Source organism: Ambystoma mexicanum, chromosome 4q, assembly GCF_040938575.1.
Source record: "Ambystoma mexicanum isolate Mex_15411 chromosome 4q, UKY_AmexF1_1, whole genome shotgun sequence".
Taxonomy (NCBI): Eukaryota; Metazoa; Chordata; class Amphibia; order Caudata; family Ambystomatidae; genus Ambystoma; species Ambystoma mexicanum.
The window spans coordinates 1,131,327,608-1,131,350,177 of NC_090928.1; the positions used below are offsets into that span (position 1 = coordinate 1,131,327,608).

General features: G+C 49.5%; 1 protein-coding gene across 6 annotated transcripts in view; it reads right to left on the reverse strand.

The window, feature by feature from the left end:
- The window catches only part of CLIP4 (CAP-Gly domain containing linker protein family member 4), a 609,451-nt gene that overhangs the window by 200,464 nt on the left and 386,417 nt on the right, over positions 1-22,570 (reverse strand). For all 6 annotated transcript variants that reach the window (XM_069608715.1, XM_069608714.1, XM_069608711.1 and 3 more), the window contains one exon: positions 19,953-20,076. In XM_069608715.1, the coding sequence (XP_069464816.1) occupies positions 19,953-20,076 (124 nt within the window). The remainder of the gene's footprint in view (positions 1-19,952; positions 20,077-22,570) is intronic.

Below are 22,570 nucleotides of genomic sequence, written 5' to 3' on the forward strand. Positions count from 1 at the left end.
TTTTTTTTTAACTCATAACAAACACCAACATCAACAAACATCACACAAAAACTGGCACTCCATGTTGGATTCCGCTGCTCGTCATCTATCTCCATGGCGCGCTGGCTTGGTTCCTTTCTTATCCGGCCTCAGTGTTTTACCCTTTCTTGTCCTAATCCCCAAGTCAGAACTCCTCCGGCTTGTCCATGGTCACCATTGTCTCTCCCCGTTGAGAGGCTCTCTCCCACTTTATCACTGACTGCTCAATTTTGTGCCGGCCCCTCAGGGTCAGATGTACCGTGCTCTTAGGTGCTCTCAAATAGATCTTGTATGAGGGAGTTCCATGCAAGTAGCTTGGCCCCACTTGCTCCCTCCCCCTCTGCAAAGCTCTGGTCCACACTGACCTTTCGGCTACCATCCATTTCTTCAAATCCACCCACCACAGTTCCATTGTCGGCCCCGTGGTTGTGTTCCATGCCATTGCGATGTGGCGCTTCGCCAGTATGCAGATTAGGTCTGCGATATGGGACCTCTGTTTGTAACCCCTCGGGAACAGTCCCAACAGGTATGACTCCGGCGACCATGCTTTCATGTGAATACCTCCTGTTACTGCCTTGTCTTTAACCATATCCCAAAAGTTGGTAATCACCGGGCAGGACCAGAACATGTGTAGCATATCCGCCTTCTCTACCGCTCAGCGCAGGCAGTTATGGGTCTGCTTGCTTCCCATGAGCGACATTCTCTTGGGTGTAAGGTATGCCCTGTGTAGGAGGTAGAGCTGCATTTGCTGAAATATTGCGTTCCCAGTGACTTTCTTCGCATACTGGAGTATCCTGCACCATTCCTCATCTGTGAAGATTTTCTGGAGTTCATCCTCCCAGCTAGCTCTCACTTGCAGCTCCCGCCAGTTATTTTTACTCAGGAGCCGTTCATAGAGTCTGAACACTTTGTCCTCCCTCGGACACATCATACCACGTGTCCAGCTTCCCCTCATTCTCTTCCCCCTCAGGTAACGTCTTCCACCTCTTCTTGATCTGCCGGACCATGCTGTTATACAGTAGAAATTGTCCTTTATGTATATTCTGCTCTGCCATTAGGGTCCTGAAGTCTGCCCATTGTCCGTCTCTCCATAAGTCTCTGATCTGAGCCACTCCCTTATCTTCCCACTGTGCGCAATATGTTGTTAGGGACTCTATGCGGGTATCAACTAATCCCGCAAGGAATTCCTTGCTTTTTTCCATAGGATCGGGCCCAGTTTAACCATGTTGGGGAGCAATTTGGCTGAAAGTCTGTCTATCCACAGCAGCTCTCTCAAGTAGTAATGTCTTATAGCTGGCTGGAAAAGTAATGGATCATCTCCAAACCACCATACCACAAATTGGAGCTGCCCTGCCAGGTAGTAACGTTCAAAGTCCAGCAACCTGATTCCCCCCTCCCCATTCGTAGTCCCTCTGTAAAGTGTTCAGAGCAATTCTGTTCGTCCCTCTGCCTCACAGGAATTCCCTTGGCAGTGTGTCAAGTTGTTTAAAGAAGGACCCAGTTATGTTGTATGGAATGTTAGTGAAGATATATAGTCGACGGGGCAGCACTGTCATCTTTAGTAAGGCCGCTCTCCCCATCATCCCCAGTGGGAGCGTCTTCCAGAACTGCATTGCCTTCGGTATCTTGTCTAGGGTCGCCTGTGTGTTAGCAGTATGTGTCACTGATGTGCCATAACGCACGTCCACTCCTAAACAGCAGAAGGTGACCGGAGTCCATGTATGTCCTAAATCAGCTGGACTGGGGTGGCACTCTTCAGGTCCGCTAAGGTAAACAACAAGGATTTCTCCTTATTGATAGTAATGCCCGACAGCCTGGCAAAGGCGCTGAGGGCTTCTAGCAAGTCTGGCAAGGGTTCCCTCGGGTTCCTGATGTAAAGGAGCATATCGTTTGCGGATATCGAGATTTGGTGTACAACCACGTCTATCTCAATTCCGGCATCTTTATACTCCGCCCTAAGGAAAACCGCAAATGGTTCCTGGACCAATATGTATAACATCGGCGATAGTGGGCATCCCTGCTTAGTACCCCTACCGATGTTCCACCCTTTCGAGATGCGTCTTCCTGTTTTAACCCGTGCTCTAGGATCCCTGTAAACGAGTTGTATCCAGCGTAGGTATCCCTCCCCTATCCCAAAATGGGCGAGCGCACTCAGGAGCCAGTCCCCATTAACACAATCAAATGCCTTTATGGTGTCAAGTGACAACACCACACATTCCCCTCGTTTCTTGTCCGTTCTGTCCACTACATGGCGGAGTCTACGCAGTTTCCATGTTGTGTTCCTCCCGGCACATATCCAGTTTGGTCTGTGCGCACCAGGGTAGGTATGACTCTTTTGAGCTGGCTTGCAAAAGCTGCGGTCCGAATTTTGGAGTCCTGATTTATCAGGGAGATCGGACTATAGGAGCTGCATTCGACAGCGGTCTTCCCCGGTTTTAATCTGGGTATTATAAGTGATTCTGAAAGGCTCGGTGGCAACCGTCCTCTCTCGTATGCCTCCTCATACATCTCTAGCAGTCACGGTGCCAGGGTGTCTTTATACTTCTTATAAAATTCCCCGGGTACCCCGTCCAGTCCCGAGGATTTGCCCATTGGAAGATCGGCAATTCCTGCCATCAATTCCTCTACTGTGAGGGGTGCGTCCAGTATCTGTGCCTGCTCCTCCGTTACCTTGGGAAGGTGAATCTCCTCCAGGGCATCGGCTATGTCACCAGCTTCCGCCTCTTGGTTCCGGAGTACAACCTTTCATAGAATCGCAGAAACACCCCATGTATCCCTTCCTGGGTCCTCCCCTCCTCACCTGCTCGTTTTTAATTGCGTTTATGGGGTCGTGTCTGCTATTCTGCCTAGTAAGCCAGGCCAGGAGCCTGCTGGGCTTATCCCCTTCCACGTTCAGCTTCTGTATGTACTTCCCATAGTCCAGTTTCCCCAATTTCTCCCAAATGGCACTGCACTGCAGTCTTAACGTGGCGAGTTCCCCCGCTTCCTCCCCTTTTGCACCCGCTCGTGTCTCCACCCATTCTATCTCATTCAGCTCTGCCAGTATGCCTCCCTTCAGTCCTCCCACCTTCCTGATCGCTGCTCCCCTGACCACTACCTTAAAGATTTCCCAGACGGTTCTGGTACTGTCCATGCTCCCTGCATTATGGTCAAAATAATCATCCATCGTCTCTCTGATATGCTCCTGGAAATCAACGTCCGTCAGTGCCTCCGCCCTCAGTCGCCATGTTGGTATTGGGCCCCCGTGCATGTGTATGCCAACGTTGCTACCAGTGGGGCATAGTCAGATAGTGTACGTGCCTTGATATGTATCCCTGTGAATTCCCCTCCAGTTTCCCTGCCCGTGAACAAGTAATCAATTTGGGTGTATATCCCGTGTGGTGCGCTATAGTGTGCGTATCTCCTGGTGCCAGCATGTACCTTCCTCCAAACGTCGTCCAGTTCCAGCTGGTCTAGTATCTTCTGCAGAGCTTGGGCCGGCGGTGCTGGCTTTCTTTGCCTGGCGTCAGATCTGTCCACCTGCGGGTTCAATGTGCAGTTGAAGTCGCCTGCCCAGATGAATGACGCTGCTCTGTATTAGGCCAGCCGAGATGTTATTGTCCGGAAGAATTCAGTTGCATCATGGTTAGGGGCGTACGTGTTTATCAGGCACACCTCCTTATTCTCCAGCATTCCATGCACAATTACCATCCTGCCCTCAAGTCCCTCTCTTGTCTTATGAGCTGGAAGGGTACTGCTGGGGCGATCCACGTCAGTACTCCCCTGGCGTAATTCGTGTAAGTTGAACTGTACATTTGTCCCCCCCATTTCTTGGCAATTTTTGTTTGCTTTTTGTCCGTCAGATGCGTTTCTTGCAGCATTGCCATTTGAATTTTCGCTCTGTTTAGCCAGGCATAGACCCTCAGCCTCTTGACATAGGCGTTCAGTCCCCAGACGTTCCAGGTGACTACGATGGCTTTTCCGGAGCCATTTGGTTGTTGCATCCTGCGGCCCGTCTGTTCCCATGGGCTCATATGCTGTCCTGCGACAGGCTCCCTCATTTCGTCCACGTCGGTCCCCTCCGTCCGGGGTAGCTTCCGCCCTTCCCATCATTGCTTATTCTTATCTGCGCTGGATCTTTGTGGGTCAATCCTCTCATTGCAGTGCCTTGGCAGCTCTCCTTAGGATATGTCTTTACAAGCCAGCCTCTTGCGCTTCGTCCATGTCCAAGTTGCTTGGTGCATCCTCCAACGCTCGTGCCTTCTCTCACCCAACCTATCCACATACTAACTATAACTGTTACCAAACGCCCAGCCACCATCCCCCTGCTCGGACTTGGCCGCTTTTCCTCGTGCCACCCTCCTGTCCGTGGACGCACTCGTTGTGGCGGAATGCCTCAAAACTGGCATACCAAGTTCTATTCCTCTGTGGGCTTTCTTCATGGTTATTGGTGGTGTTCCGTTATGTAGCACCTTCAGTTTGGCTGGGTATAGTAGCATGAATCGCACACCTGCCACCTGGAGGCGGTCCTTGGTCGGCCAAAATTGGCCAAGGTTCTGCACCAGCGCTGTGTAATCCGGATAGATGGTTATTCTGGCAGCATTCCTCGTCATCACCCCGCCCCCTCTTGAAAATGCCAAGACCTTCTCCCTGGCCATAAAGTTCATGATATTGGTGATCAAGGGTCTTGTGGGTGCACCTGGACAGGGTCTTCTGGTTAGAGCTCTATGTGCTCTCTCTACTAGGAAGCAAGTTCCCGGCTCCCACTTCCTGGAGCAACAAGGTCTCCATGTAGTTCGTGGGGTCTCTGCCCTCCTCTCCCTCTGGCAGTCCCACTATGCGCACATTGTTGCGTCAGGCTCTCCCTTCCGCATCTTCCACTCTGTGCTCCAGGGTACGGATGCGGTCCAGCACCTCCGTCATTTGGGATTGGGTGGTCGTAATGTTCGCTGTGTTGCTTTATACCTGTGTTCCGCAGTGGTCACCCTCTCCGTCATGTTCCTCACATCTTGCCTGAGAAGCCCCACATCTACTATTACTGCATTCATTTTACTCTCCAGTGATGATTTAAGGGTCGCTATGGCTTCGAGCATAGAGCCCACCTCCACTCCTCATCCCCTCCTCCTCCCCTCTATTTGGAATTGGATGTACTTGCAGTGACCTCTGGCGCCACGACCTGAGGTTCTTTGTTCTTCCGGGCGAATGCCTCCATGCTGATCTGCCTTCCTTTGCCACCTTTCTGTTTGTCCAGCATACAAGCGCCAGTGCCTCATGTGCGTCTATGTCGAGGCCCCAGCTTCCTCCCCCTGCGCTCGGTGCTGTGGCTGTTGGTGGGGTCTTGGCCTTCTCCTGCTCCGTTCTCTATGCTGCCTTCTTGTCCTAAACCGTTGATTGTGAGGTTTGTCTCGGCCTGTCCCTCGGCGATCCGTCCCGGGGTTTCCTCAGGGGTCAGTGGTGGGTCCGCTGGTGAATCTGGTGGCCACAGTCGGCGCCGTCGTACAGTTCTGGTGGCTACCGTAGTCGGCGCCGTCGTACAGTTCTGGTGGCTACCGTCTTCTGGTAATCCCCCCCCCCGGATGGACTTTCTTCTGACCCCTAGTGTTCACACTCTTCGCTTCCCCCTTCCATTTCTCACCCTCCGGCTCCGCACCTACGGTCCCACTGTCTGCAGAACTTTGGTGTCCCCTCTCAATACCAGTCTCAAGTGGAGGGCCTCTGGGCCGTAACAGTGTTGTGTGTAGTGGTTCCTCCTCAAGAGAGCTCCCTCACTGCCCACTGGCGTAACATTCTATGAGACCACCCTTGCATGCCTTCCACCCACTGGTGCCAATGCCAGTGATGGTTCTGAGAGTGCCCGGGCTGTACTCTGTAGCGTAGTTCACTGCTGTCCCCTTTTGACTATATTGACTTGCTTCTGGAACCCTCTGAGGTAGATGCTTGTTTCTTGAGGGTGAATAGACTGCACCATCACACATGTCAGGTATTCTTACTTGCAAGTGTATTGTGCTTTGCCGTTCAGTATGGTCTTCTGCTCCGTGATGCCCCTTGGTGTGGAGCTAGCCTCCTGGCAGTTGTATAATCGATGTCCGTCTCCTTGTGCCTATCTGTCCCAGTCTTGCTGACTGGGTGGGAGGCCCAAATGGTGGCAAGCAGTTCAGTGGAGCAGGCCTACCATTCTTGTCCCCTTTGTGTTCGAGCGGTCAGGCACCCTCCGTCTTCCAGCACCCCCGGCTTGTGCCTGCCCCGACGACTGCCAAACCCGCTGAGTTATTGTGACGTTGCTGTGCCCTCTCGCCTCTTGTCTGTCCCCCTTCTTGTGGGGGTCCGCTTCCGATCTGTTCGGGGCTCTCCTTGCCTCAAGAAACATTTTGTCCTACGTGGTGGACTGTGCCCTCCCTCGTATGCACTGTTATTTATTTGGATCAGCGTTTCTTGCTCAGCCCCCAGCCTTGTGGTGCGCCGGGCCACAGCTCACTGTCCCTTTGGCCCTTTGTCTCCTTGCCAGGCGCTCCGCGCACCCGAATTGGGGCAATGCTCCCCTGGGTCCGCACAGGGAGGTTCGGGGGCCGCACTCACCGGATCCTCGATGCGACGGTGTCCCCCAGACGCTCCGGTGGATCAGCCGCCCTGCTGTGGGCTCCACTTCACCCGGGCCCTCACCTCGCCCTCCCTGGGCATGGCGCATATTCCCTCGACTGGGGCTGCGGGCTCATCCCTTTGTCCTCTCGTCTCTGGCTCCTCACCACCGCCATCCCCTACAGAGGCTCACTGCCTCTTCCACGTGGTGGGCTGGGTCTTCTCCGACAGCCCCAGATGTTTTAGAGCTGCTGTTCGCCGGGAGGTTCTTCCTGACATCAATGCCCTCTCTCTGGTGTTGGTGATGTGTGCCCCGTGCACAACGCCTTCCTTATGTCACTTCCTTCCACATCGTCTCTGCGGGACTCCTTCCGCCCGTTCAGTGAATCACGCCCGCCATTCTGTAGGCCTGCACAGCAATCACTTCATTCTCCCTCCTGTCCTGGCCACAACCCAGTCCGATTTCCCTCGGGATTTCTATCAGCCGGCCCCCGGACCTTTGGAAGCCTCTCTGGGTCTTTTCAGCAGTTTCTGTTGCATTTTCTTCCAGCTTTTAAGGATCTTGTGGCGGATCATGCGGGAGCTCCTAAGTTTCACTCCTTAACGCATGGCCGGCAAGCCACACCCACCAGGTCTAACATCTTTATGGCCTTCACCATAGTAGAATAGAAGCTCCGATTGCATCCGGAGGAGAATCCTGGAACAGATGTTTTTTTGGGTTCACCATCAGCTGGGGTGTTGTCAGCGACTGTGGATGAGGCATACGTAGAAGCTGTATCTTGACATACGTCATCATGGGAATTGAAGTCAGAGGGTACATCGATAGTTTGCAGGGTGGGTAGAACACTAGAATTTAAAGATCACTGAGCTGATCTTAGGAAAGTAAGTAGAACCTGCTGCCATTGAGGGGGTACCCGGCGAGGTAGTCAGTGCTCTTCTGTCTTGGCGAATGATAGAGTGAATTTGGGTTGAAGAACCGGTATCAACCGGGCACTGCTTCATTGGCGATTTATTAATACACTGAGCCAAGTGTATTAATATAAATATAGCAACAAATATAAAGCGACAAGACTGCCCCAATACTTTGTAAAATCTGTATAGAATCATACAGAGAGTCATTACTTCAATGAACCAGCAACCGGGTGATATCGCCTCTTCAACCCAAAATTTACATCGATAATGTTGTGGAGCTAGGAGAGGGCGCTAGAGGGCCAAACAAGATGGCTGCATAGTAGCGAGCTCCCGCACAACCAGTTATTAATTCTGCGTAATCCTACACATTTTTGGAGTTCTACCGCATTGACCTGAGTGCGCCTAGGCTACCCAGACCCTACAATGCTCTCTGGCGAAATTTGGTGAAAAATCGGAGCTCCGGTGACCCCTAATGCTGTGGCTCGTACCTGCGGCCCGAGACATTGAGCGGGCCCATCTGCAGCCAGGGCCGCGAGTATCTACCAGTGCCTGAGCGGGATGCTGGCACGGCAGATGTGCCTGCCCCTCGCTGCGCCTTTGGGGAGTGGAGCCGTGCGGCGAGCCCGTGAGCGGCGGACTAAGTGTGGAGTGAGACCCCCTGCCTCCCCTGCCCCTCCAAGCCAGCTGTCCCGTGGCGCGGACCTACAGACGCTGCCGGAGCAGGCGACTGAAATCAGCAGCTGGAGAGAGGGGGCTCAAGTGACGGTGCACACTCCTGGTCGCCCATCAGGGGGGCGAGGGACGGAGTGCAGGTCCGTGCCGCCGTCCCCTCTCCAACAATCAGACCCGGCACGGCGCACGGCACCCCCCGCCAGCCATCTAGGACAGGAGTGAGGGCCTGGGGACCGCTACCCTCCCCGGCGGGAACAAGCCAGCGCAATTCGCGGAGAACAAGCTTAGTCCAGGGGCGTGCACCAGGCAACAAACTGCTCGGCACAGGTACAGCGCATGCTAGGGGGAAAATCTGCAGCCCTGCTGTGGTCCCGTACTGCTCCAGACCCAATCTGAATGCTCAAGCCGCCTCTGGCGCCACACCGCTCCTAGACACGCTCCGCAATACTCCAGCACAACCCCCCCATGGGGCCCATCACCCATACTAAGAGACAGTGAGACAGACCCGCTGCCCCCCCCCGGCGGGGTAGTGAGTGCAGACCGCTGCTGCGACCTCATAAGGCCTAAAGGGATAAGTCCCATATCGCTAAAAGCAGCGGCACCCCTCCGGGCACGCCCACGGCTGGACCCCCAGACCCTTCAGTGAGCTTTGAATCAGCAAACTACATCAGAGCAGGGCTCTACTCTCAAGCACTCACAAGGGGACGACTGGTACCACGAACCCGAGCACAACTAGCCGTGTCACACGGATACCCCCGGCAGCGCTTGTCCAATGGGGAAGATGGACAAATCCCAGAGGAAACTGACTTTCGAGTATAGAACAGCCCCCAAAACCCCTCCAAGAAGAACCAGAGCCCCCAGCCGAGAGTGAAAACCAAATGGCTGAAGGAAACGCTGCAACTGACATCAAGGGACTCCTGCTGGACCTGAAGGCGGGCATAGGGAGCCTGAACAACAAAATGGATGGCCTCTCCTCTAAAGTTGATCTCCTCCAACACTGAATAGACACCCACACTGCGCACCTAAACGAGGTAGAGCTTTTGACTCAGTAGAGTGGCCTTTCTTATTCGCAGTACTCACCCGGATGGGCCTGGCAGCCCGTTTCATTAAATATATATCCTTACTTTACAACAATCCCCAGGCGTCAATCGTAGCGGGGGCGGCGAGATCAACTCCTACCATACTACAACGGGGGACCAGGCAAGGGTGCCCGTTATCAGCATTAATATTTGCATTAATAATGGAACCTCTCGCATCGTCCTTGCAATCCAATCAACTTCATCGGGGACTCAGTATAGGCCCACACAAGTTGATCGTATCCCTATATGCAGACGATGTAGCACTTTTCATCCGAGACCCCGTTGAAAACCTGAACCCAGTAATGAGAGAAGTAATTAAATTTGGGACGATTTCTGGGTTAAAAATGTATCATACTAAATCAATTGTATTTCCGCTCACTCCTGCCACTAAACCATTTGCCGATGACTATCACTTCACTTGGGAAACCTCACGGGTGCGCTATCTAGGGATGTTAATGTCACAAAACTACCATGAAGTTTTCCGTGACAACTACAAGACGGCATTAAAAATACTCCAGGAGAAAGTAAACCGTTAGAAATTCCTTCCGCTAACCCTGTGGGGAAGAGCCTCACTAGTTAAAATGCTGATCTTGCCAAAACTACTATACCTTTTCTGTAATATTCCCATTATAATCCCACAATCCTTTTTGAAGAAACTTAAGAGTCTGGTCCTCAAACTCCTGTGGGCAGGCAAACCAGCCAGAGTAGCTCACTCAACCCCGATACTCCCGGTATCAAGCGGGGGGCTGGCTCTCCCTGACTTAGAGAAATATTTTTGGGCGGCGCAGGCGCAGTTCCTCAGCCGCTGGTACGCCACACATTTCGTGCAAATAGAGCGGGTCCTGGCGACCCCCAACTTACTGAGGGCAGTCATCATCAGTCAGCTCCCAGTGCCTCATAACACCATGAATGTTGTTCTCACGACCTATGGGGTCTGGAAGAGACTTGCACTAAAATACAAAGTCCTGGTAAGAGACTCACCCTTCCTCCCAATCAAATTTATACCAGGGATCCCTCTGACCTCCGAAAAGGTCTTCCACACATGGGTAGCAAAATTGCAGTTAAACACCCTAGGCGACCTGTTCATTGAAGGAATCTTTATGACACCGCAACAGGCAACAGAGAGGGGAGGTGTTACCTCCTTGGATAAGTTTCTCTACTTCAGAACCAGATACACCCTCCGAACACTCTTCCCCACCTTCCCACGAGAACCCTTACCCTGGCAACTATTGCACAAAGTGATTCAAACGCAAGGTGAAGGAAGATTAGTCTCAACCATTTGTAGATCCATCTTAACTGACACAGCACCTATTAACTCACGCACGAAAACAAGATGGGAAAACTCCCTCCAGTCAACAATCCCAGAGGAGGAATGGACATTCAAATTACGACAAACACAAAAAATAGTACTAAACTCACGTCTCAAGCAAATACACTTTAACTTCCTTCACCAGACGTACTTTACCCCTGCCAAAAAGAGCAAACAGCAATCGGACTCACCGGCAAAATGTGAGAGATGTGGAAACTTAACAGCAGACTTTGTACACCTTGCATGGGATTGCCCCAAGATATCACCTTTTTGGACTCAGGTCCTTCAGATTACATCGACAATTATTGGGGAAGAAGCACTACCTGTCCCGACGGTGGCTCTTCTAGGGATGACGCAACGACTCACCAGCCGTGAGGAAACTAACAGGGGTTTTATTGACCCTAGCCCGCAGAAGGGTCACCATGTCCTGGGGTTGGGAACCAGTCCCGATGGTGGCAGACTGGCAGAAAGACATCCTTTACTGCCAAGACGTTGAGTCTGATTTCATCAAGACACTGCCACAGCATGCACGCCCTCCCGACATTTGGGGCCCGCTCGTGGCGTTCCTAAGCAACAAAGCAGCCGATGACGCATCGTCCTCAAAAGGGAGAACCAAATACCCAAGGCAGAGACACATAACTGGGTCAGGCAAGAACCCCGGCATGAGTACTGACCCACAAAGAGGAGGGGACAAACTACTGCGGAGGGGGGCAGACAGGGCGCGGGGGGGGGTGTAGGGGACAAGGGGGTGGTCAGGATAGCGCAGTTGGGGTACGATAGTTAATGTAACAGTTTTTTTTAAATGCAAAAATAAAGTTCTTAAAAAAAAAAAGATAATGTGGAGCTTGCCGCTCTTCAACCAGAGGCAGTCTAGTATGGTGCCAGCACAGAAAAGCTGGGGCATACGGATTGTGTTGAGATGGCATCTTTGGTATAAGATCAGGTATTGAAGGGATGTTAGGAACCCTAGTGGCTCAGATTGTGGAGACGCTCTTGATGGACCAGGTGGTTCCATCGGTTACCGCAGAGCCGTTGACAGTATGGGAACAGGCACAGGGTGTGACTTTGGCTGTGCACTTGACAACTACTCCTCGTCCATCATTCGATAAAATGCACCCCAGGGCCTCGATATTCAATAGTCTATTGGATGAATGCTGGTAGGCTCTGACAAAGCGAAAGGGACATATGACTTTAGTGTGATCATGGCTTGCTTTGATTTTTTGTGGGATTTGAGAGGCTGTTCTGCAGTCCCTTTAGCCGGATGCAACAACAACGGGTCCATGGCTGCGGGGGTCAAAGTCGATGCCATTGGAGTGGCCATTAACGGGGTTATCACTTGAGGTTGCGCCATCAACGGGGTTATCACTGAAGGTTTGGTGTCATGCCCATCTATGAAGGCCTGACAAGGAAGAGACAACATTTTCAGCATGGGGAGGGCATAGCAAAACCCTCTTGAGCCCGGTTTCAATCATCCCTCTGCATCCTTTTTTCTCTGGTGACCCATTCATGGGATCTTGCTCTTTTGGAAGAGGTGGCCCTTTCTGATGCCCTGCTAGAATGCAGTGAAGCAGAGAGAGGCCACAGTACCTTCATCTAGCAAGACAGTCTCAAGTGCCTATCCTTCAAGTTTTGTTGAAGAAAGACTGACAATTGAAACAACTGTCCAAATGATGGCTAGGCTACTGTCATGATCCCTGCCCCCAACCCCCTGAGACAACATACTGGAGCCAGGCCTCGATCACCCACATGGACCTTGAAAACCTCTCTGTCTTATCTGAGACCCACACTTGGAGTCAGACCTGGCGCCTGTGGCGTCAGGCTCATTCATAACTCTGAGGACAACTTGGCATTGGACTCTGTAATGTACTGTGGGCAACATGGATGCCCCCACGCACTGAGCTATGCAGACTCAATTCTTACCTCTACCTCGGACAGACTCAGTTGAATCCCCAGTAAACTCCTATTCTACCACCTTTCAGGAAATGATTGATCGAGTTGCGCCGCTAGTTAGAACAAATCCTAAAAATCAAAACTGGTTCACCCCAGTATTGGGTAACCTTAAGAAAGCCAAATGCGCCCTTGAAGCCAAGTGGTTGAAATTCCCAACTAGTGAGAATTACGAACTTTGGAAGGCGCAGGATAAACATTATGAATTTCAAATAATAGAAACAAAAAATAACCTTTTTAATACCCAAATTGAAGGAACATGGTTTTTTAAATGTTTTTATTTTATTGATTTTACAACAAACAAAATATAACACTCCCAACATTTTCAGTTACAAGTGTCATATTATACATTACATGCTTTCTTCTTAATGTCCCCCCCCCCCTCACTTCCCCTTAAACTGGAGCTCTTCTCCCTGCACCTCTGGCTCCCCTTTCTCAGGATTAGTTCTCTTCCTGGCTCTCAGGCAGGTCATCATCACTGGGGTCATTTTGGGTATACCCATGCAACGAGGCTATCAATTATCTCCACTCCATCAGTGGCCCCACTTCATCACCCTCCCCTCTGATTGCCGCCTCGTGCCATGCCACTGTCTCCGCATCTGCCCACTTTAGGAGGTCCTTCCACCATATCTCTAATCTGGGTCTATGAGCAGCCTTCCAGCTCATGGCAATTCTTCTCTTGCCCAGAATATATGCCAGGTCTTTAAGTTTACATACGTGTCTCAGGTTTCGCGGCCTGGTGAATCCCCCCAGCATACACGCCCATAAGGATTCCACATCTAGTTTAATTCCTTTTTCAGATAGCTTGTGTTTAATTTCCCCCCAAAACCTCCCAACCTCGGCGCACGCCCAGAACATATGCATCATCCCTGCTCCCTCCTTTCCACACTTGGGGCATTTTTGTACCCCTGCATTTCCAAATTCTGCTATCATTTGGGGGGTCATGTATGCTCTGTGGGTAACATAGTTGGATCTGTTGTAGCTTGGCATATCTGGACACCTTCTTGTGATATCTTTGGGCCCTCTCCCATTGCCCATCTTGCATGGTCTCTCCTGCCTCCTCCTCCCAATCCCGCCGCAATTTGAGCGGCTCTTTCCCCACTCTTGACATTGTTAATTCGTATATCCTGGATATTTCATGCCCTCCCTCCGAGATGTCATACATCGTTTCAATGGCAGTATCCGGTTGCTCTGCTAGCGTTATTTTGGACCACGTTTCTTTCACCCGCTTGACTAGTCTACTACATGTGATGTGCTGTCCCGCTTGTACACTGGTTTCGTCCATTATTGTTTGGAAATCCATAGCCTTCCCCTCTTACCAGATATCCCCTAGGGTAGCTAGGCCCACTGGCTCCCAATATTTCCGGATCGCTTTTCTTAGTTGGTCATCTGCACCACAGAGCGCCACGAGTGGCACCTGTGGGGAGCACAGGGTCGGGCCTCCCATGGTCCGGCACGCTTTGTGCCAGACCTCCCAGCACAGTGTCAACAGTTTCAAGCCTACCCTATATCTCTGCCTTGGGTAGCCATATTAGTTCTCGTAGGAAGTATAGGGCACTCTCATCCCGCAGCAGCCTGGATTCTGCTGTCTCCTCCTCCGTCAGCCACCTGGCAACATATTGTAATTGCGCAGCTATGTTGTATATCTCAAAGTTCGGTAAATTATCCCCCCTCTGTCATACGCATTCTGTAATTTCCACAGGACCACCCTGTTTCTTGTGTTATGCCACAGGAAACCCCTGCACAGGCCGTGTAATTTTGTAAAGAAGCGCCTCGGCACCATGTGTGGGATGTTTGTAAAGAAATGCAATAGCCTAGGCAGGACCACCATTTTCAGCAGGGACGCCCTCCCCATCATGGCCGCGTATTTTTTCACAATTTTTCAGCGATTATCACACCTATTACTAGATTGTTAAAGAAAGCTACTAAGTTTCAGTGGGATCAGGAGGCCAAGGACGCCTTTGCTAGATTAAAAGCTGCATTCACGGAGGCCCGCTTCTTTGTCACCCAAGTCTGGAGAAACAGTTTCAAGTGGAGACTGATGCCTCTAATTTGTCCGTAGGGGCAATTCTGTCACAGGCAGATGGGGAGGGTATACTACACCCAGTGGCATACTTCTCTCGGAAATTGACAACAGTTATGCCATCATGGATAAAGAGCTTCTGGCCATTAGGGAGGCTTTTCTGGAATGGCGTCATTACCTCATGGGTGCCCGACATCTGGTAGTGGTCATCACTGATCATGAGAATTTACAATATTTAAGATCAGCTAGGAGACTGAGTTCTCGGCAAATGAGATGGGCACAATTCTTTGAAGAGTTTGATTTTGCAGTAACATAGAGACCCGGTCGGAGTAATGGCAAGGCTGATGCCCTATACAGACAAGAAAATCAGGGAGGGCAGTGTCAGGTGGAAAGAAGTATCATTCCAGTGGAAAGGATTGTGGGGGCGATAACGCAGGTGGTGCTGGAGGAGGTAAGTCAGAATTACCCCAAGGCGGAGTGGACCGAGTGGGTACAAAAGGGGAAAGCCAGGGTCATACGAAAGGGTCTGCCTTACCATGAGGGGAAGTTGTTCCTTCCTAATGAGGCATTGAGACAGAAAGCTTTGTTTTGGTGCCATAATTCGCCAATGGCAGGGCATGGTGGTGTGAGGAAGATACAAGACATGGTGCAACGATATTTTTGGTGGGAGGGATGGGCCTCTCAAGTACAGAAATATGTGACGGAGTGTGAGACTTGGGTACGATCCAAGGCAGATCATTTAAAGAATACAGGATTGTTGCAGCCCTTAGCCATCCCCACGCAATCTTGGGCGTGTGTGTCCATGGACTTTGTGACAGAGTTGCCCCGAGATGAAAATTGTGACACAATCTTGGTGGTAGTAGACTATTTAACAAAACAGGCTCATTTTATACCATGTGAAGGAATTCTAAGTGCTGGTATCTTGCCGGAATTATTCTTGCAGCACATTGTAAAATTGCATTGGTTACCAAAAACCATAGTGTCTGAACGAGGGTCACAGTTCACCTCTCGGTTTTGGCGTGCTTTCTGTAAATTGCTCGGAATCTCTTGTGCATTATCCACTAGTTAACATCCCGAAACGGACAGTCAAACGGAAAGGGTAAATCAGACCATGCAGTGATACTTGAGATGCTTTTTGGCCAAAGGCAATACTTTGTGGGTTCGATCTCTTTGGCTGGCAGAACTGTTACAATAATGCCAGACATGATTCGTTGGGCATGTCTCCTCATTTCTGTTTGTATGGAGTGGATTGCCAAATGCTAACTGAGGAGGTGCCTAGGTTCGATAAGATCCCGGCAGTAGCTGAACTTTCACAAGAGATTCTTGAGATACAAGAGCAGGCACGCCAAAATCGGAATAAGGCCAAGGTGAATTATAAGAAACAAGCAGATCGAAAGAGAAGATGTAGCCCCAAGTATGTGGTGGGCGATCGAGTATGGTTGTCCACACAACACATTACGTTGTTTGGATCTCGCCCATTTTTGCCCCGCTTCATAGGGCCTTATACTGTGGTGAAATGTGTGTCTGATACTGCAGTACGTTTACGATTGCCTTCTCATATGAGGATTCATCCAGTGTTCCACATTTCTCTGGTTAAACCTGCAGCTCCTGGTGTGGTGACAAGAAAAGCTCTGGGGGTAATGAAGGATGGTCAAGAGGAATTCGAAGTGCAGAAGATTTTGGACTCCAGGTGGCATGGTGTACGACTTTGGTACCTCATATCTTGGGTGGGTTGTGGGCCGGAGGATGACACTTGGGAGCCGGCTGAGGTGGTATATGCAGACTGTTTGGTCAGACTATTTCATCGGTCTCACCTGAGAAAGCCAGGTCCTGGGAATGGCCCTAGAGGAGAGGATAATGTGAGGAAAAGGGGCCGGAAATGTAGCCCTTGGAGGTTGTTTTGGGCAAAATCAGGCAAGAAACTACAGTTCCCATGAGCCTCTGGGGTGTTGTTGGTCCAGGTGTGTTGCATTTTCCATTTAAAGCATCCCTCGGCCCGTGCTGCCTGTTGGAGATTATTGGCATGACAGGCACGGGCCAGAGGGAGCAGGTGCGGAGACACGGCGAATGTAGGAGGCATATGCACAGGACCCAGGCCAGGCCAGGCGGTGAACTTGACCAAACCCAGGCCTGGCGGTGAAATGATACATTCCAAGCAGCGTTCCGTATGCATTCGAAGTGGAGCAGGAGCACGGCACAAGTCTGTTCAATGCAGGAGTGTCTCTGCCTGGGGAGGACCCGGCGAGCCCGCCCCCCCCCCCAGGCCTCAGTTAAGTAGTTGGGAACTTGTATATGCAATATTGTTGTTTCTTGGAATCATTGCCGAACTTTGTGTATCCCTGTGTGAATTTGCGTGCCTTTCATAAACGCACACAGTGTTAGTACCTAGCTGTGTGAACCATAAGAGGCATATTAAAGTTTCACAGAACGGAACGTTCAAAATACGGCAGCAACAATCAATGCATGCCGTGAAGTAACGCTATATTTGTGTTACGCTCACCTGGTATCCACAGGGACGCCACCCAGCCGAGTTACGCGCTGGTATGCTTCTCAGCTTTGCCCTGATGTGGTCTGCGGGGAAGGTTCTGCCTGAAAATACAGGAGGACTGTGTGCAAGACTGACCGACTGGGGTAAGTATCCTCTCTCCACCCCCGTATGATTTCAGTCCCTCTGGCGCCCTCTCCTCACCTTGTGGTAGAATTAGGCGTGCTCTCCTTCCTGCGTTGTCTTTCATGGGCGAGTGCGGTCCAGTTACTTCACCGGCCCGTTTGATATTGTTCAGGTAGGTCTTATTGCTGTTCTTTAGTTTTGTTGCTATCCTGCATGCCTTTCTTTGTTTAAAATGTCTTTTTTCTCTCTTAGGTATGCAGAGCTTCAGCGTGGCGAACTGGCTTGGTTGAGCCCCGCTGGTAAATGTTGGTGCATTAAGAGCGCTATGATGCGGTAAGTAAGCGCTATGCACAGAGCTGCGAAGTCTTGCCTTTGCTAACCTGCGTTTTCCTTCCTTGTAGGTTGCGGTGTTCTTCAGCGCGAGTGGAATGTCCGGAGTGGTGCCAGCCGAGAGGCGACCAGCCAGGTAAGCCTTTTGAGCAGTTTGTAATTTGTAAATGTCTCTACTGCTTTCTTTAATGTTGCCTCTAACTTCCTCTTTCAGGTCGTTCTGTCCGGGAGGCGTGCAGATTCAAGGAAGCTGTTCTCCGTAGCTGCGAGTGTTTAAAGATGAAGACTGCAGTTGAGATGCTGCTGCTAATGATGTTCCTTTTGTCTCCTTACTTCTTCCTGCTTCTCCGAGGTTAGAGGGAATAGCTGGACACGGTGAGCGTCACGTTGCAAGCTGCAAATTAACACGAAGCATGTTGTCTTGCTCGGGTGTGGTTTAAATAGCCCTAATAAAATAGTCCAGGAAAACTAGTCCCTAGGCTACCACACCCAAAACACTAGACCGCGTAGCTTGGTTCTTAGGAACCAAGCTATGTGGATACCTCCATGTTGGCTGACAATAATAAAGTAGTTCCCAAGCACATTTTTTATTCATGATGTATGAGCCTGGCGCCATAGGCGCCAGGACGGCCTCATGAGGGCTTCTGAAGAGGATGCCAGGTTCTAGAGGCCCGAGTCCTGACTCCACCTGGCCAATGGGTTTGCCAGTGGGGGTTTTGGGCGAGGGTCGTGACAATTTGTTTGTGGCTGCTCATTGAGTCCATTACATGTTTGTGCAGATCCATTATGTTTTCAAGCCAACCTCAAATTCTAGATCATGTTCTGACCGCAGTAAGAGGGGTTGAGTCACGCTCTTGAGGCATTGCCAGTTAAGAAGAGCATTGTGGTCAATATTATGTTGACATGTGTATGTGTCAGTCATCCATGGCTACATGTCACTCATGTTTTATGTGCTTATGTGTGTCGCTTAATCAAGGGTTTTGGCAAGTGTTTGTTACATGGTCAGGTTAGTTGTTTTTTCCCTGTGTTCCCAGTCTTATCATATTGCAAGTTTCCTAAACGTCTTTCCGGTCACACTAACCACCCCCTACCTATCCACAACTTCTCCCTAACCCTCAGCCCCCCCCCCCCCCCTTTGGCTGCCTCGAGGTGCCTGTAGCAATCTAAATCAGGAGCCTGTGCAAGCAAAGTGGTAGGGGTCAACTGCATTTGGCTTCCGCGGCTAGGAAGGAGTTGTGCGATACTCCAGGGGTCTGACACCTTGTCCACCGTTGTCTTTATGGCAATGCTCCATCTTACCTAAAAGCTGCCATCAATCGTTATGCACCAGTAAGATTGTTGCACTCTTGCCTCCTTGCGCAGGTTGTATGTCCCGCTTTTAAAAAATCAAGAGGTCTGGGAAGGTCCTTTCCAATCAGGGCCGCACAGCTATCAAACTCTCTCCCCTCGAATTTAAGATTGGTAGAGAACTTGGTTTCCTTTCGTAAGGAACTAAAATGTTACTATTCAGGTAATCTGTCCTCGCCAGTCTCAGTGAATCTTTGAATTATGACTTTGTTTGTCCTGCTTTATGTTGTCTCATGTGTATGTGTGTGCCCTGATGACTGTGGGATGCCGGCGCGTTAGAAAAAAACAAATAAATACAATAAAATAAATAATTTATAAGATGCATGTGTGAATTTCGTCAGGTTAGGAGTTAGGTGGGCTTGCTAAGCTCTAGAAAGCAGCCTAGAGGTCAGGCATGTGGGTGGGTGCTGTTGGTGGTTTAGCATAGAGTGCTAGTGCCAGAGATTCAATGTGTGCCCAGCTAGACCAACATTTTTCAAAGGTTGTCGCTGTATACTAATGGCAGAGGTGTTGAGGTATGTCAGGGGGTGCAGTGTGGAGGGCTATGCAAGCTTCTAGACCGGAAGAGCATAGCCATAGCAGCATTCTAAAGTGTATGGTTGGGCGGCTGTGTCTGTGGCATGTGTGCACAGACGTGGTGCAAGGTATACATACCATACACTTGGATGGAGTTCATATTCGTTGTCTTTTTTTAGGTCCAACACAGTTGGATGGTCTCGTCAGTTGTGGTATCCCTAGATCGAGGGCCTGAGCACAAGTATGGACATTGCAGCTGGGATCAGGTGTGGGAGTAAGGGGGTGGGATTAGGTAGTAAGTGTAGAAACATAACAGCTAGATGGAGACACCTGAATACTATTGTGCCCCCAAATGGGGACGCACCAGTAAATGCAGTAACAGCTAGTATGGCAAATATATCAGTTATACCACTGTTCCTTTCCGCAATGATAAGCTATCAGAGTTCTACTATGTTGCTGTACGATTATAAAATAAACAAAAGCAGTGTTTGCAAACATTATAATGTGCAATTGGTCATCATTTTGTATGTAATTTGTAAAAGTAGTGGCAAGAGGAAACCAGCAAAAAACAAGTGCAAACACGATGGCACACCCCCAAAGAAAAACATCCAAGGCTTTACATTTCTAATGTACCTTTGCACCCTAGAAGGTGGAGCAAAAATGCCATGCTTAGGAGCACAAGTGAAGTACTGAACCCCTCCAACGGAGCCATCATTCTTCCCATGAGGTTTGTCCAACTCGATGCCATACCAAAAACCTACAACAAAGATACAATTTCGTTATTGAATAACAAATTCTCAAATAAATTTAGAGTGCCTGTGGTGGTGCACCTGTGGTACACACTTGGGAAGTATCCTGCAGCTGTCATTTCATCTCGGTACTATGTTAACTTCTTTACATCAAACCTATTGCCAACCGCTTTGAGTAGCGTTTCAGAGGCATGTGGAGTGTAAAATAGTCTTATATATCTGTTATTTACCCCACAGTAAGTTGAAACAAACATGATAGTTGTAAATACGAATTATACAGTAATTCATAATATAAACTGGTTGATGGCTCGAAGGTTATGAATTAATCTTAATTGACCACTAGCAATTGTTCCAGACAATCCTCTAGACAATTAGGCTACAACAGTCTGGGGTTACTCATGCTCTTGTGCAGAAGGGATGTGAGCTAGCACTTCAGGCTCGCTTGCCCCTTTGGCGTGGGACCAAACATGATTTCATATCGTCTTTTCCTTTCTTTAATGGCATGGCACGCTAAAAGCGATTGTCTGGAGGGTTGCCCAGAGGGTTGCCCAGAGCAATGGCCGTGGTTATGATCAATTCGAAACCCTCTAGGCACCAACCTTTTTTTGTAAACATTTTTTTTATCATGTTGAAATCATACAACATAAAAATGGTATGCATGCATTGGCAAAGGCAAAAGGCTTTGGAAAATAAGTTAGCCTGATAGGGATATTGGAAAGAGATTTTAAAGATAGCTGTGGGCGAACAGAATAAAAAACAGGCAAGAAGATGCACAGCTCTAGGTCCGACAAACAGTCACAGTGTCGATGTGGTAATCCCAAAGGATGTGAATCACAGTTGAGGAGTGATAGCAGCACTGGGGTAAAGGAAAGCTGTGGAGTACATAGGGGACAACGGGCCAATTGGGGGGTTCAGAAGAACACTTACAGGGCCACATGAGCAGTGGGAGAGGGTGGTAAGGGAACAAGTAGCAAAGTTCTTGCAATTTGGATGGAGCTGCAAGAAGTGATGAGCTGCAACCCTGTGAAGTAATATAGGACTAGTCTATATGCCTTGAAGTGTTTGATTCAGTAACCTGCAGGTTTTATGGACAATATTATTAGATGGGATCTGTTCTATACTTGAAAGTCGTAACTCAGCACCAATGTACCAACATATTGTGAGAACATGACGAAATTGGGATATTTTGCTTCAATGAGGCACTCACTGGTCTGAAATATCCACTAAGACACGTTAGTGTCTAGAGCAGATGACATTTTCATAGACGTACGAATCAAGATTGAGTAATAGGGAGCATCACTTATGTAGACACAGAATAAAGACACGATGAATAATCTAAAATCAGGCCTTAATATTTTCAACTTTTGCACATGCCTAACAAAAACAGACAATTTGTAGTCTTTGGGGTTGCATTACTGCATCAATGCAGGAAAAGGAAGGTGAAAGAGCAAGGCAGACAACGCCATCAGCAAGATGTAAAAAAATTGGAAGGGAAGTGCCAGCTGAGGGCAGTAGAAAGTGCAATGAAGAGAAAACGATAAGGGCAGTGACTGTCTAGATAGGATAGGCAGGTGGAAGCAGTGTTCAGGGGTGTAGATAGGACACATTTTTGCCAGTATATTTAATTTCCTTCTGGAGCCTGTGTTGAACCTGTGTTCCAAGTGGGCCATGAGGTTGCATATAGCAAATGGAAGCTCTTCCGATGCAATTCAAAATGTTATTGAAATATGCACCGCTGTGTTATAATGTGGCCAACATTGAGCTCTTTTCATTCCATTTTTGACGTAGTGGAGGGGTGAGCAAGCTAGCTCACCAGAAAACAGGTGGTACACTTGCTCATCACCCTATGCCTGCCACCAAGTGCATCCACTGTGGTCCCAATATACAGTACCACCACAGTGTTGTCTGTCCATGAAGGTCAGCTCCTTCACTGAGTCAATCTACTTTCCTGATCAGATCCTGTGACGAGGTAGGAAAGGGATAGCTGTGTAGACGGAACCTAGCCATGGTCTTTGCCACTGTGCCACGGTCAACATAAGAGATACGAAGAGCACTGGGAGCATATCTGTATTTCACAAGTTTCAAGAAAGCATGGCCCAGCAAAGGTGGTCGGCTCCTAAATTGACAGAGCAGAATTTCCTGCTTTGCCTGCCGAGGCATGTATGTCAGGTGCAGTGGGTAAATCTTTGGCAAAGGATGGGAATATGGGTACGGGTCAGGCGCACAAACATTTATTGCATCTGGGCTATCCTGAAAGAGAATGTGTTGGCTTTCCATTCCTCTATGGGTGCAGTCCAATATTTGGGCTGATGGTTGGAAATGACAGAGCAAATGTGTGTAGCTCAACAAGTGTTACTACTTCATAGAACTAAATTTAAATTTCCTTGAAAGCTGGATTATCATTAGTGAAAATTATCATTGAAAACATTTTCCAACACTATAGGAATTTAATGATATATACTATGAAGGCATCATGATGCAAGACACAGACAACAGATTCAA